At 42.3% G+C, this 15,410-nt stretch overlaps 1 protein-coding gene across 1 annotated transcript; it reads left to right on the top strand.

Annotated features, from left to right (window-relative positions):
• The first annotated feature begins 7,080 nt into the window (after positions 1-7,080).
• LOC149171348 (mitogen-activated protein kinase kinase kinase 17-like) lies at positions 7,081-7,614 on the top strand. Its single transcript, XM_089425937.1, has one exon. The coding sequence runs from the start codon at positions 7,081-7,083 to the stop codon at positions 7,612-7,614; it is 534 nt and encodes a 177-aa protein (XP_089282063.1).
• The last annotated feature ends 7,796 nt before the right edge of the window (positions 7,615-15,410 follow it).

Here is a 15,410-nt window from a genome sequence, read left to right as displayed (position 1 = left end):
TTTAATATATAAATAAATTCAATGAATTATATATCTTTAAAATTTTATAAGTTATACAATTTAAATTTAATATTAAAAAATTATTATTATTAAAAAAATTAAATTTTATTTAAAATTAAAATAAACTATTTTATAATTAATCATATATTATTAAATTTTAAACAAAAATTAGAAATTAAAAAAACATAAAATTGACTTTGATAATACGGGAACGTAGCATACTCAACACTCTCTAAGCACTCCACACCTACGTTCACAAATTACACCTACAATTGGAAGAACTCAAAACAGAGCAAGCACCCCACTCCTTTACACCCAAGTTCCAACGTTCTCTTTTTAAACAACCACAACCTCTTCTCTGCTTGAATAACACGATGCGCTTGCTGCTCACAGACACGTCATCTACGTGGGAGAATATTTTTCTTGTTAACTGAAGTTATCCAGTTCGGCTAGCGATTAAATTGAGTTTAGAGAAAATTGTTTTTTTTGGTTGGTGTGAGCTTAAAGGATTTATTTTGCAACAGCTCAGTTAGCTATTAGATTGAGTTATTTTCTGAAAGAATGAAAGAAAAATTGATTGGATTGAATTATTTTTAGAAAATTTAATTTTTTATTATATATGTAAGTTTTTTTAAACTGGGGTGGTTAGTCTTTTGAAGAAGCATTTATTATGTAAGTTTTTTTAAAATGGGGTGGCTAGTGCCCTGAAGAAGCATTTATTAGGCCATATGTACAATATATTATAAGTATCCAGGCTGATAAACATCACATCATATCAAACATCATTGACCATATATCACTGCGATCATACAAATAGCTGCGGAACAGCTCACAATAATGAATCGAAACCGGGTGAGGCGCGAATAAGCCGGCAGCCCCGCCGTTGAACCATGCACCTAGCATTAAATTGTTTTTGGTTAGTTGTTTTGAGTATTTATAATCTTGTTTTGAGTCTTTATAATCTTATAAACTTAAACGATTGAATCAAGCAATTCATTAAGCCAGAAGGCTCAAAGAGCTGTGAGCCGTCACTTTCTGCAAAACCTGCAATCTAGAGAAAGGGACTTTCTGCCGTGGCTTTAATAAAGCGCTGCGAACAGCCATTGTTGGCACAACCGCTGCCACTGATAAACTCCCAACTGCCGTTTCTCTAGCTGCCGGAGCAACCGGGTCGAGCTGAATTTGCATAGCGGTTTTCCATTTATTGTTTGTTAAGGGAGTCTATTTGAAGAAAACATAAGAAATATTAAGGAGCAGTTGCAGCTGCCGTGAGCCAACATTGTGGCGTTTTCGAAGAAGTGAGTGTGCCAAAACCAGAAGCACCGTAAGCCGCGACCACCACTGCCGTGAGCCATTCTGCCATCCGATTTGCCGCCAAATTAAGAGGAAGAGGGCTGCAGCCCTCTCGTCATCGCGTCGAGTGGCATCTACAACCGCAGCCACGCCGCCGTGAATAGTGAGAAAGCGTAACCGTTGGGAGCCATCGTTGGGTAGAGGTTTGAAAATCTTTTTCCGAAAAGTATTGAAGGTATGACAAGGTCTGTGTTTAATGACAAGTTGATTTTTAAACTCTTTTGTTTGAAAAGATTTGATTGGAGAAAGTTTTATTTTAATAAAACGGTTCTTTATTGAAATATATATTTGCCACATTGTTTATGGCCTATTATTACCTTGCCTGAAAATATTTGGAAAGTAAGATAATAAAGAATTAATGTTAAAAATGATAATAATAAAAAATAGAGATCGGAGATTTAATTAAAAGGGTTTATTATAAAAGGATAAGGTAACCAGGAGTTTATTTGGTTTAATAGTCAAGTTACCAATAAAAAACAGATAGGCAGAGTATAGAGTTTCGAGTAAAGGTAAGAAAATGTTTGTGCAACACAGAGTTGACGACAATTTGCACCAGAAGTAAAACAAGTTTTTGATTAATATTATAAATCTGGTTGATATTTAGATCAGATTAAACGACGAGAAGTTTCGGTAGTTCAAATTAAGGAAAAGTGTTAAAGGATAATCTCTCAAGTTACTAAACTCATCGCAAATTGAGTTATTTTTAAAAAGTTAAATTTAACATTGTTCATGTTAAAAGTCCTTATAATCTTTTATCCAACCATTCATTTAGCAACCGCTCACATTTGATTTGAGTGTATTATTTATGGTTTCTCCCTGTCCCATGGCACTCACGTATTTTTATTTTTGACTCTAAGCAACGTTACAGGGCCCTGGCGAGAATATTCGATAATCAATACCAGGTGTGTCTTGGGCGGCCAAGAAAGGGAGAAGAAGCGTCGGTCGGCGGACGCTCACTTGCCGGCTCAGAACCGCTAAAAGCAAAGCATCGTTAGCGACTTTAGGTAGCTTTTAAGGAAATCGATTCCAACGTGTCATTGCCTTTCCTCACCAATAGCAGAACACCACCGCCAATATCCAGTCTGTCTGCACAATTCAAAGAATATACATTTTTCTGTGTATTGAATTCGGAGGGAATGGGAATCGAGTTAGAGATGGGAAGAGCCAAAGAAGAGTGTTGGGTGAGCGGTGGCACTTTGGGTGTAAGGCCTCCGGGCGATTGTGCGATGGGCGCCGAGCGAAGTCGTCGTGCACGAGGGCGCCGGCGTGCGGGTGCACGACGGGCGCGCGATGAACAGGCATGCGACGGTGCTGCGGAGAAAATGCGACGTTTGTACGAGTTGGATGCGACGAAAGGTGAACTTGTGGAAACGATGTGCGATGGTTTATACCATGACTTAGGAGCGTTTGCGGTGGTGAAGGGCCGACCTTTGGTGGAGGTGAAGCCGACTTGGTACATGCCCAAACGTTGTGTGTAAAGGGGTGTGTGGGCGGTCCGCTGGGCAGCCCACCCACACCCGACAAAGACTATATACATATGAGCATAGAGCGTTCAAACTTCAATCATTCAACAAGCATTCGCTCAAAGGGAAGTGCGCAAGTCTAGAGTGCGCAGAAAAGTCAAGGAGTGAGCGCATAACTCATGCGCTGGTCTTGAAGGGCGCGCATAAGTAGTTCGCATTTGAAGGTTGGGTGAAGGCACGGGCAAGGTGTGCCCGAGTTTCGGTGAATGTGCAGGTTTTGGTGTAGGACTTGGCAAGGGATTTTAGGTGGCTTGGGTGAGCACCATCCTTTGTGCAAGAGGTGCACAAGACTGTTGTAAAAGGCAGGTTTGCCTCTCTTTGTAAATTTGGTTAAGTGTGAGACTTGGTTCGGCCAAGACACACTTGTATGTTGTAAACTGATATTCTTAATATATTGTCGGGCAGACTCACATTACGGGGAGTTGCCCCTTCCCTTTATACTTGTTGCAATTGTTGTTGTTCTTGTTATAATTGCATGATGATAATGAATGAGTATGGGCTTCACTAAGTATAAAGGATAATTGTATGTTTACTTGGTTGCGAAACACAAGCTAAGTAATGTTAATGAGAAAGTAGGCATAGTCCACGAATGTTAGTATTGGTGAAAAGAAAGCGTTTGGTGGTGCCGCACCTTGCTACAAGCGATTGGAAGACTACCGCAGGTGTAGGGGCGTGACAGTTGGTATCAGAGCAGGTCTGAAGACTTGGAGAAGTCTTGCAGGAAACTGGGTGAAGCAAGTGTGCATACACTTGGAAGTTGATGACAGGTATTGAGGCTTGAACAAGGTTCAGGTGTTGAAGCATTTGAAGGTAGTTTCAAGACTCTGTTTGAGCAGGGTTGCTCGTGACAGTGGAAGCAGGTTTAGCAGAGGTGAAGCTTAGTGCTTGGACCAAGCTGAACGACAAGGCATGGCAAGTTTGGGAGAAGGTGAAGGGAAGCTCTTGCTTACCTTATACAGGTTGAAGAGGTTGAAAGAAGAGAATCCCCGGATTCGAGAGAAGCTTGCAGTCTTGGAAAAGAATGTTGAAGACGAACTTCTTCAACTTGGTTGGACAATGGAGCAAGATGAAGTTGCAGATTGTGCTGACCAGGAAGAGGAAGCCGTGATGATTGAGGATGTTGCAGACATGACCATGATGGAGGATGAACTTGAGGATGATCAAGTTGGACCAGGATCGTGCAGTTTGCAGACATGGATGAATGAGGAAGAGCCTCATGATGATGATGAAGTAAGTATTGATACTTGTGTTTCATTTGGGCATTTGGTAGATGGACCGTATGCAGGGAAGGGCAAAGTCAATTTGTCGATGCTAGGGAGTATCTTACCATGGATGTCTATGATGAGACTTTGTATGGAGAAGCAAGGATTGTTGATTGTTGCAGGACTTGTTGGGGTTGTTTGTGACCTTATGGTAGAAGGTACAAAGGCCCTTGACAAGGGAGGAACATTATGATCGTTGTGGAAGATTGGGTCATGCTTTAGCCACTTTTGCTAAGTGCCCGGCATGACTCATGGACAGATTGGAGGGCACACACTTGTGATGCTTGGGTGGACTTCTCATGGCCGAGACCAAGAGATAGCCTTGGTGGACACTTTGGTGGAGGAGCTATGATGGAGGGACTCATGACATGATGATATGGTTGGGACCGAAGATTACAACTTGGATGAGGATGACCGATTGTTGTGATGAGACTACTTGGTTGGACTACATGGGCAACTTAGTCATGGACATCAGGTTGGAGACATGGAGCATGGCAGTCTTATGCAGAGACATGATGTAGGAGCACTTGTAGACGTGTCATGGACATCCAATGAGGAGTGCCAAGGCAGGGATGTTGTGCAGATGGATTTGCTAGTGTGACATGGAGACTTATTACTTATGAGCCGATGGAGAGGTTGTGCACTTATGTACAACAAGGCCATGGACTTGGATGGATTTGTGAGCAGATTATGGAGCTCATGATGACATGAGATTGTTGTGACTTTTAGGGACTTCATATATGGTGGACTTAGAGGATCTGATGCATTGGGGAGCTGAGGTCAAGAGACTTTGATGTAGTATGGGATGCATACTTTCAAAGTACATGTATGGGCATGGCTTGGAAGAGTGACTTGATGTGGAGGATCGATATGAGACACTTTGGAGTGATGGAGTTACGATGATGATGATGCCTTGACTTGGGCATGGGTTGAGCCGAGACTCAACTACTTTGACACATGGGAGCTGATTGATCTATGATCATGGGCAGCACATGGATAGATGAGACAAGTGCATACTTGTTTCTATGGATGACTTGAGGGATGGCACATTGCAGATATGATGGAGGGTTCTTCATGGACCTGAATGTGGCACATCAAGAGTCGATGTTTGAGGAGAGGGTCTCTTCATATGGAGGAGACACACACATAGATGATGATGTTGGGATAGATGTGGCTGATTTCATGTAGCACATTGACACCAAACACCATGGACAATGTGTTGCAGATGAGATGGATGGAGTTCCATGGACCTAAGCATGGATTATGGAGATAGATTCTTGATGAGTCAAGGATGTGGCAGATGTTTGAGGAACAACTAATGATGGCATGAGGATGTTCACTCTCATGGTTTGAGCGTGATAGTTGGATTGATCACCCGACTAGTTCAGACATGGGGTCCGGAAGTGTACAGAGATGTCTTGGCATTATGTTGGAGTATCATGGCAGCAGTTCACATGAGGACACATGATGAAGACAAGAGGTCAGTAATCATGGATCGAGATGACATCTGATGGAGAGCATACCGTTGAGGTGCATACCTTGGTATGATGAGCTTGGTGGCAGTGGGTCACTAAGTCGAGACATGATGGAGATGAGGGTCTACACATGTTGCAAGGATGTTTGCCATATGTGGAGAAGTCAACATCATGGATGATGATGATCTTGGTGGATGGCTACCAAGATGGTATGTTGTTGAGGACGACAACGATTTCAGGTGGAGAAGGATGTAAGGCCTCCGAGCGATTGTGCGACGGGCGACGGGCGAAGTCGTCGTGCACGAGGGCGTGAGCGGGTGCGCGGGTGCACGATGGGCGCACGATGAATGGGCGTGCGACGGTGCTGCGGAGAAAATGCGACGTTTGTACGAGTTGGATGCGACGAAAGGTGAACTTGTGGAAACGATGTGCGATGGTTTATACCATGACTTAGGAGCGTTTGCGGTGGTGAAGGGCCGACCTTTGGTGGAGGTGAAGCCGACTTGGTACATGCCCAAACGTTGTGTGTAAAGGGGTGTGTGGGCGGTCGGCTGGGCAGCCCACCCACACCCCACAAAGACTATATACATATGAGCGTAGAGCGTTCAAACTTCAATCATTCAACAAGCATTCGCTCAAAGGGAAGTGCGCAAGTCTAGAGTGTGCAGAAAAGTCAAGGAGTGAGCGCATAACTCATGCGCTGGTCTTGAAGGGCGCGCAGAAGTAGTTCGCATTTGAAGGTTGGGTGAAGGCACGGGCAAGGTGTGCCCGGGTTTCGGTGAATGTGCAGGTTTTGGTGTAGGACTTGGCAAGGGATTCTAGGTGGCTCAGGTGAGCACCGTCCTTTGTGCAAGAGGTGCACAAGACTGTTGTAAAAGGCAGGTTTGCCTCTCTTTGTAAATTTGGCTAAGTGTGAGACTTGGTTCGGCCAAGACACACTTGTATGTTGTAAACTGATATTCTTAATATATTGTCGGGCAGACTCACATTACGAGGAGTTGCCCCTTCCCTTTATACTTGTTGCAATTGTTTTTGTTTTTGTTATAATTGCATGATGATAATGAATGAGTATGGGCTTCATTAAGTATAAAGGATAATTGTATGTTTACTTTGTTGCGAAACAAAAGCTAAGTAATGTTAATGAGAAAGTAGGCGTAGTCCATGAATGTTAGTATTGGTGAAAAGAAAGCATTTGGTGGTGCCGTACCTTGCTACAAGTGGTTGGAAGACTACCGCAGGTGTAGGGGCGTGACACTGGGAGCCGGAGCTTATGGAACAGTCAGCCTCACCATGAGCAGGTCCAACGGCCAACTCTTTGCAATCAAATCCGCTGCCGGTTTTTGTGTCGCTTTGGAAAATGAGTACTAGATTTTGCGGTGACTGCATTCTACATACATCGTTCGCTGCCTGGGGCGTAATTACAGCTTTGAGAACGGTGCAAGGTTACACAATTTGTTCCTAGAGTACATGCCGGGTGGCAGCTTGGTGGATCTGCTGAGTAGGTTTGGAGGGAAGTTGCAGGAATCAATGATCAGATCATACACACGCGACATCCTACGTGGAATCAACTACCTACACAGGCAGGGGATTGTGCACTGCGATATCAAGGGGAAGAATGTTCTTGTGAATGCCAATGGTGTGAAGCTTGTTGACTTTGGCTCTGCCAAGAGGATTGATGATGAGGAGAAGGGCCGGGAGGCACTGCAATTGAGAGGAACCCCTCTATGGATGGCACCAGAGGTGGTGAACCAGTTGGAGCAGGGGCCTACTTCAGATATTTGGTCTCTCGCCTGCACTGTCCTGGAGATGGCCACTGGCAGGGCTCCATGGAGCCACGTTTCCAGTCCCCTCGCTGCAATGTATCGAATTGGATGCACAGAGGAGGTGCCTGAGTTGCCTGCATGGCTTTTGCCTCAGATGCTGGATTTCTTAGAAACGTGCTTTCGAAAAGATCCCGAGAAAAGGTGGACCAGTGCAGAGCTATTGGCCCATCCTTTTTGAACGAGGACTGCTCTGCCAAGGAAGCAGAGAAGGGCATTATTGGTTCGGGATCCCCAACTAGTCATTTGGATTTTAGGAATAAAGTATGGGATTCCAATTTTTCTCAGACTACTCCCACTTTGTCGCTCAACATCCCGAGCCCAACGGGGGGATGCAACACGAAAGTGAATAAATCAGTTGAGCAATGCCCAAGGCCTTCTCCTAGGGACAGAGTTATGGCTCTGGCCGCAACTTGTAAATTTAAAGATGTTGCAGACATGTCTAATTGGAACACAAGCCCCGATGGTCAGTGGATTGTTGTAAGATCTTCCCGAGGTGAATTTCCAACATCAGATAAACGTCTGTGAAAATCAGACATTAAGAATGGCTCCTCCATTCTCAAAAGAATTGTAGAGGGGCAGCTTGAAAGCCTCCATTCTGGGGATGAAAGCCTCCATGTGAGGTTTCAAGAACTGCAAACTACTGCCTTTCCAGTAACAACCAAAACAAAATTATCTCTTAGTGTTCCATTGGGCATGGAGTTTATTTGCATAGAAAACAAAAACTGAAAAAACCTATTACAATATTAAGGCCTTAAAGCCTCATATGAAGTAAAGTTTCAAAAACCGCCCATTAACTAGGCCATCAAAAACACCTTCCCCCTCCAAATTGTGCAGAATGAAAGTATTGTTCATCTGAACTTGAGCAATGACAAACGGTACCGTCCATAAGGCATCAAATTTACCATGGTTTCCCTTATTTTCCTTCAATGCATCCCATTTGAGAACTCAGTCACCAACCTGAAAATTGTCCATTTTTGCCTTTCTATCAAAGGTTTCTTTGATCTTCTTCTGATGAATTCTTGACTTCTCAACCAGTTGTTCTCTGATCTGTTGTAATTCAACCAAGATACTCATTCTCCTCGCCATGTCGTTATCTTCATCCCGTTTTTCTTGCAAGAATTTGGCCACCGGGAGAATCAGCGGGATAGGAAAAACAACATCAGTGCCATACACCAGCTTAAATGGAGAATTTCCTATGGACTTCTTATTGGTAACTCTGTCAACCCACAGTGCAAACTACAACTTGGAATTCCAGTTATTTCTGTTGTCCTCCAACAGTTTTTTGATTATCCTTACAAGACTCTTGTTAGATGATTCTGCCAGGCCATTGCCTTGAGGATAATATGAGGTAGAATGCACCAATTGAATGCTCATGGATTCACACATGTCCAGTACCAATTCTTCTGCCCTGAAGGCGGCTGTAAAAAAAAATAAAAATTAATGATTGATTGTAAGTGTGTGTTTTGTTTGTGGATTATGTTCCAAAATTGTTCTACTTGGTTAAAATCTGGAATACCCAAGGCCCAAAGACATAGACATGTACGAGGAGTCAAAATCTGCTCTTTATGGACAACCATCTGCCTAATTCTAGGTAGCATGATTCTCTTCCTCCTAATAATGATTATCTCCAAATAGGTTCTACTCGGTTAAAATCCGAAATACCCAAGCCCCAAAGATAGAGACATGTAGGAGGAGTTAAAATTTGTTCTTTATAGACGACCAATTAGTTAATTCTAGGTCTCATGATTCTCCTCCTCCTAATAATGATCATCTCCAAAGGAGTTAAAATTTGTTCTTTATGGATGGCCAATTGGTTAATTCTAGGTCTCATGATTCTCCTCCTCCTAATAATGATCATCTCCAAATAGCAATCAGTGATGCTTGCATTACTATGCCAGTGATAGTTATCCCCTTGCTAGTTTGTTTGACAAGTGATAGTTATCTCCATTGTTAGTTTGATGACGGAATTATGATATTGATATATCTACAGAGACATGTAGGAGGAGTTAAAATCTGCTCTTGATGGACCGCCCGCTGGTTAATTCTAGGTAGCATGATTCTCCTCCTCCGAATAATAATCTCCAAATAGGTTCTACTCCGTTAAAATCAGGAATACCCAAGGCCCAAAGACAGAAATATGTAGGAGGAGTTTAGATATGTTCTTTATGGACCGCCAACTGATTAATTCTGATTAATTCTAGGTAATGTTAGCACTTCAGGAAACTCTCCTAGGTTGTAGCTCGGAGATGCCTGGAAACATATAAATCTTCAATATCGTTCTCTGAACTATTGGAACGGATTGGGGTTTGGATCAAGTCAGATGACTGTTTCAACTCTGTTTTCACTCAAGACATACATGAATACTCTCAGCTTGACAAGGCTTTCAACCATTAATGCTCAATAGTTTATAGATTCAATGAATAGATGGAGAATCCTGACCGTACCAGCAGATGCATACATAAACACATATGAATGGCTAGTTACAGAAAGTAAATGAAGCTTACAAATCTAATTTATCAACGCAGAAATAAGATGACAATTATCTAGCATTCGACACAAAAGAAAACATGAATAACCCATTCAAGTGCAAGCTTAGAACAAAGGAGAAGATGGCGATTGAACATGTAACAACAAAAAAAGCTTGTATTACTGGAATGAAGATGGGACGCTGGGAGGAATAGAGTATCCACAGTCTCCGAAAGTTGAACCCCTCTTCCTTCGAACTTTCATCCATTTATAGGCTTTTTACAATACTCTCGAACTCTCTGAGGCTCGAGATGTCTTAATCTATCCCCGCTGTCTTCTAACTACTTGATACCGCAACTAGACAACATGAGCTCAGAGAGATCTGTTTCTAACAAACATGGTAATAAAATGCTGGTAATTTCGCTGTGCTGTTAGGTGGTTCACTCGTGCCAGCGCATTCCATGATCATTACTGTTGGTTCGGCTGCATCGTGCTGTTGTTTTTCCCCTTTCGACCATGCGTTCTGTTATTTCAGTTCAACTGTCTGACTATCAAAAACACTGTCAAATCCAACATCTTTCCTCCCCAAGTGATTGGTGGGAAGTGGGCTATGGGGCCGTTGGATGGTTTGGATCGATGATCGGGCTGTTGGTCAGATAGCGAAGATCGAGCCAAGGAAGAATAGATGAGAGAGTGCACAGGAGCCGTCGGATCGATATGATCAACGGACATGATCATATCGCTAATCGCAGAGGTGAAGGGTTGGTGGACAGTGCGATGAAATTGTGATATGCCGATGGGAGATTAAGCGATGCGCGATAGCCGTTGGATTGGTGAATGAAATGGATGGCGGAGATCAATATGATCGGAGATCGGAGAAATGAGAGTGCAGCGGAAAGGAGATGAACCGAGAGCGGACTCACTGATTTTATGAGCGTGGGTGTATAATTTTTTAAGTTCGGCTTATGGACAAAGTGGAGCAAGAGGAGACGTGGACCGTCGGAGCTAAAACAAGGGACATTTCCGTTAAAATAGCATCATTGCACCTCAGGGCTAACACTAGCTCCTTCTGGGGATGAAAGCCTCCATGTGAGGTCTCAAGAACTGCAAACTACTTCCTTTCCAGTAACAACCAAAAAAAACTTATCTCTTAGTGTTCCATTGGGCATGGAGTTTATTTGCATAGAAAACAAAAACTAAAAAAAGCTATTACAATATTAAGGCCTTAAAGCCTCATATGAAGTAAAGTTTCAAAAACCGCCCATTAACTAGGCCATCAAAAAGACCTTCCCCCTCCAAATTGTGCAGAATGAAAGTATTGTTCATCTGAACTTGAGCAATGACAAACGGTCCCGTCCATAAGGCATCAAATTTACCATGGTTTCCCTTATTTTCCTTCAATGCATCCCATTTGAGAACTCAGTCACCAACCTGAAAATTGTCCATTTTTGCCTTTCTATCAAAGGTTTCTTTGATCTTCTTCTGATGAATTCTTGACTTCTCAACCAGTTGTTCTCTGATCTGTTGTAATTCAACCAAGATACTCATTCTCCTCGCCATGTCGTTATCTTCATCCTGTTTTTCTTGCAAGAATTTGGCCACCGGGAAAATCAGCTGGATAGGAAAAACAACATCAGCGCCATACACCAGCTTAAATGGAGAATTTCCTATGGACTTCTTGTTGGTAACTCTGTCAACCCACAGTGCAAACTACAACTTGGAATCCCAGTTCTTTCTGTTGTCCTCCAGCAGTTTTTTTATTATCCTTACAAGACTCTTGTTAGATGATTCTGCCAGGCCATTGCCTTGAGGATAATATGAGGTAGAATGCACCAATTGAATGCTCATGGATTCACACATGTCCACCAATTCTTCTGCCCTGAAAGCGATTGTAAAAAAAAAAAAAAATTAATGATTGATTGTAAGTGTGTGTTTTGCTTGTGGATTATGTTCCAAAATTGTTCTACTCGGTTAAAATCTGGAATACCCAAGGCCCAAAGAGATAGACATGTACGAGCAGTTAAAATATGCTCTTTATGGACAACCATCTGCGTCATTCTAGGTAGCATGATTCTCTTCCTCCTAATAATGATTATCTCCAAATAGGTTCTACTCGGTTAAAATCCGAAATACCCAAGCCCCAAAGACAGAGACATGTAGGAGGAGTTAAAATTTGTTCCTTATGGACAGCCAATTGGTTAATTCTAGGTCTCATGATTCTCCTCCTCCTAATAATGATCATCTCCAAAGGAGTTAAAATTTGTTCTTTATGGACGGCCAATTGGTTAATTCTAGGTCTCATGATTCTCCTCCTCCTAATAATGATCATCTCCAAATAGCAATCAGTGATGCTTGCATTTACTATGCCAGTGATAGTTATCCCCTTGCTAGTTTGTTTGACAAGTGATAGTTATCTCCATTGTTAGTTTGACGACGGAATTATGATATTGATATATCTACAGGGACATGTAGGAGGAGTTAAAATCTGCTCTTGATGGACCGCCAGCTGGTTAATTCTAGGTAGCATGATTCTCCTCCTCTGAATAATAATCTCCAAATAGGTTCTACTCCGTTAAAATCAGGAATACCCAAGGCCCAAAGACAGAAATATGTAGGAGGAGTTTAGATCTGTTCTTTATGGACCACCAACTGATTAATTCTGATTAATTCTAGGTAATGTTAGCACTTCAGGAAACTCTCCTAGGTTGTAGCTCGGAGATGCCTGGAAACATATAAATCTTCAATATTGTTCTATGAACTATTGGAACGGATTGGGGTTTGGATCAAGTCAGATGACTGTTTCAACTCTGTTTTCACTCAAGACATGCATGAACACCCTCAGCTTGACAAGGCTTTCAACCACTAATGCTCAATAGTTTATAGATTCAATGAATAGATGGAGAATCCTGACCGTACCAGCAGATGCATACATAAACACATATGAATGGCTAGTTACATAAAGTAAATGAAGCTTACAAATCTAATTTATCAACGCAAAAATAAGATGACAATTATCTAGCATTCGACACAGAAGAAAACATGAATAACCCATTCAAGTGCAAGCTTAGAACAGAGAAGAAGATGGCGATTGAACATGTAACAACAAAAAATGCTTGTATTACTGGAATGAAGATGGGATGTTGGGAGGAATAGAGTATCCAGAGTCTCCGAAAGTTGAATCCCTCTTCCTTCAAACTTTCAGCCATTTATAGGCTTTTTACAATACTCTCGAACTCTCTAAGGCTCGAGATGTCTTAATCTATCCCCGCTGTCTTCTAACTACTTAATACTGCAACTAGACAACATGAGCTCAGAGAGATCTGTTTCTAACAAACATGGTAATAAAATGCTGGTAATTTCGCCGCGCTGTTAGGTGGTTCACTCGTGCCAACGCGTTCCATGATCATTACTGTTGGTTCGGCTGCATCGTGCTGTTGCTTTTCCCCTTTCGACCATGCGTTCTGTTATTTCAGTTCAACTGTCCGACTATCAAAAACACTGACAAAGCCAACAACTTTCCTCCCCAAGTGACTGGTGGGAAGTGGGCTACGGGGCCGTTGGATGGTGTGGATAGACGATCGGGCTGTTGGTCAGATAGTGGAGATCGAGCCAAGGAAGAATATATGAGAGAGTGCATAGGAGCCGTCGGATCGATATGATCAATGGACATGATCATATCACTAATCGCAGAGGTGAAGGGTTGGTGGACAGTGCGATGAAATTGCGATACACCGATGGGAGATTAAGCGATGCGCGATAGCCGTTGGATTGGTGAATGAAATGGATGGCGGAGATCAATATGATCGGAGATCGGAGAAATGAGAGTGCAGCGGAAAGGAGATGAACCGAGAGCGGACTCACTGATTTTATGAGCGTGGGTGTATAATTTTTTAAGTCCGGCTTATGGACAAAGTGGAGCAAGAGGAGACGTGGACCGTCGGAGCTAAAACAAGGGACATTTCCATTAAAATAGCATCATTGCACCTCAGGGATAACACTAGCTCCTTCTAGGGATGAAAGCCTCCATGTGAGGTTTCAAGAACTGCAAACTACTGCCTTTCCAGTAACAACCAAAACAAACTTATCTCTTAGTGTTCCATTGGGCATGGAGTTTATTTGCATAGAAAACAAAAACTGAAAAAAGCTATTACAATATTAAGGCCTTAAAGCCTCATATGAAGTAAAGTTTCAAAAACCGCCCATTAACTAGGCCATCAAAAATACCTTCCCCCTCCAAATTGTGCAGAATGAAAGTATTGTTCATCTGAACTTGAGCAATGACAAACGGTCCCGTCCATAAGGCATCAAATTTACCATGGTTGCCCTTATTTTCCTTCAATGCATCCCATTTGAGAACTCAGTCACCAACCTGAAAATTGTCCATTTTTGCCTTTCTATCAAAGGTTTCTTTGATCTTCTTCTGATGAATTCTTGACTTCTCAACCAGTTGTTCTCTGATCTGTTGTAATTCAACCAAGATACTCATTCTCCTCGCCATGTCGTTATCTTCATCCTATTTTTCTTGCAATAATTTGGCCATCGAGAGAATCAGCTGGATAGGAAAAACAACATCAGCGCCATACACCAGCTTAAATGGTGAATTTCCTATGGACTTCTTGTTGGTAACTCTGTCAACCCACAGTGCAAACTACAACTTGGAATCCCAGTTCTTTCTATTGTCCTCCAGCAGTTTTTTGATTATCCTTACAATACTCTTGTTAGATGATTCTGCCAGGCCATTGCCTTGAGGATAATATGAGGTAGAATGCACCAATTGAATGCTCATGGATTCACACATGTCCACCAATTCTTCTGCCCTGAAAGCTACTACATTATCAGTGACTAGTTTGGGTGGGCAACCAAATCTAGTGAAAATATTCTCATTCAAGAACTTTATGATAACCTGATGATTAGCATTTTTAGTGGGTATAGCCTCAATCCATTTGGTGAAATAATCAGTGGCTACCAAGATCCATTTATGATGGCCACTCGAATGTGGATTGATCTCACCTATGAAGTCCAAGCCTCACCTGGAAGGGACCATTTGCGTGTACTAGCTTCAAGGGCAGAGATTTTAGTTGTTGTCTTCCTGCAAACCTCTGACATTTGTCATAAGATTTTACAAAAGAAAACACATCAGAGAATAGACTAGGCCAATAATACCCAGCTCTCAGGATCTTGTGGGCTGTGGTTTTTCAATAATGATTCCCTCCATAGATGCTAGAATGGAACTGGTGCATGAATTCCACAGATTGTCCTTTGTCTAGACATCTCAAGAGGATCCCTGATGGGTCTTTCCAATAAAGTAGGTTTTTAGTAATGCAGAATTTGGCTGATCTGAGCTTAATGGCCCAAGCTTGACTTGAGCTATGCCCTGGAGGGACTTCTAGCTTCTGCAAAAAATGAACTACATTGAAATACCATTCACAGGTGGCTAGATTTTCAGTCAAAGATTGATTCTTCTCTTGCTCTTCTGCTGCTTCCTTTGTCTACTCACCACCTGAATTT

Source organism: Pinus tabuliformis, chromosome 4_2, assembly GCF_031772625.1.
Source record: "Pinus tabuliformis cultivar Carrire ecotype Pingquan chromosome 4_2, CPIR1, whole genome shotgun sequence".
Taxonomy (NCBI): Eukaryota; Viridiplantae; Streptophyta; class Pinopsida; order Pinales; family Pinaceae; genus Pinus; species Pinus tabuliformis.
The sequence above is the reverse complement of the archived record's forward strand: the minus strand, read 5'-3'. Positions and strand labels throughout refer to the sequence as shown.

Excerpts from the sequence above, each read along its gene's own strand:
- LOC149171348 (XM_089425937.1), top strand. The coding sequence starts at position 7,081 with ATGCCGGGTGGCAGCTTGGTGGATCTGCTGAGTAGGTTTGGAGGGAAG.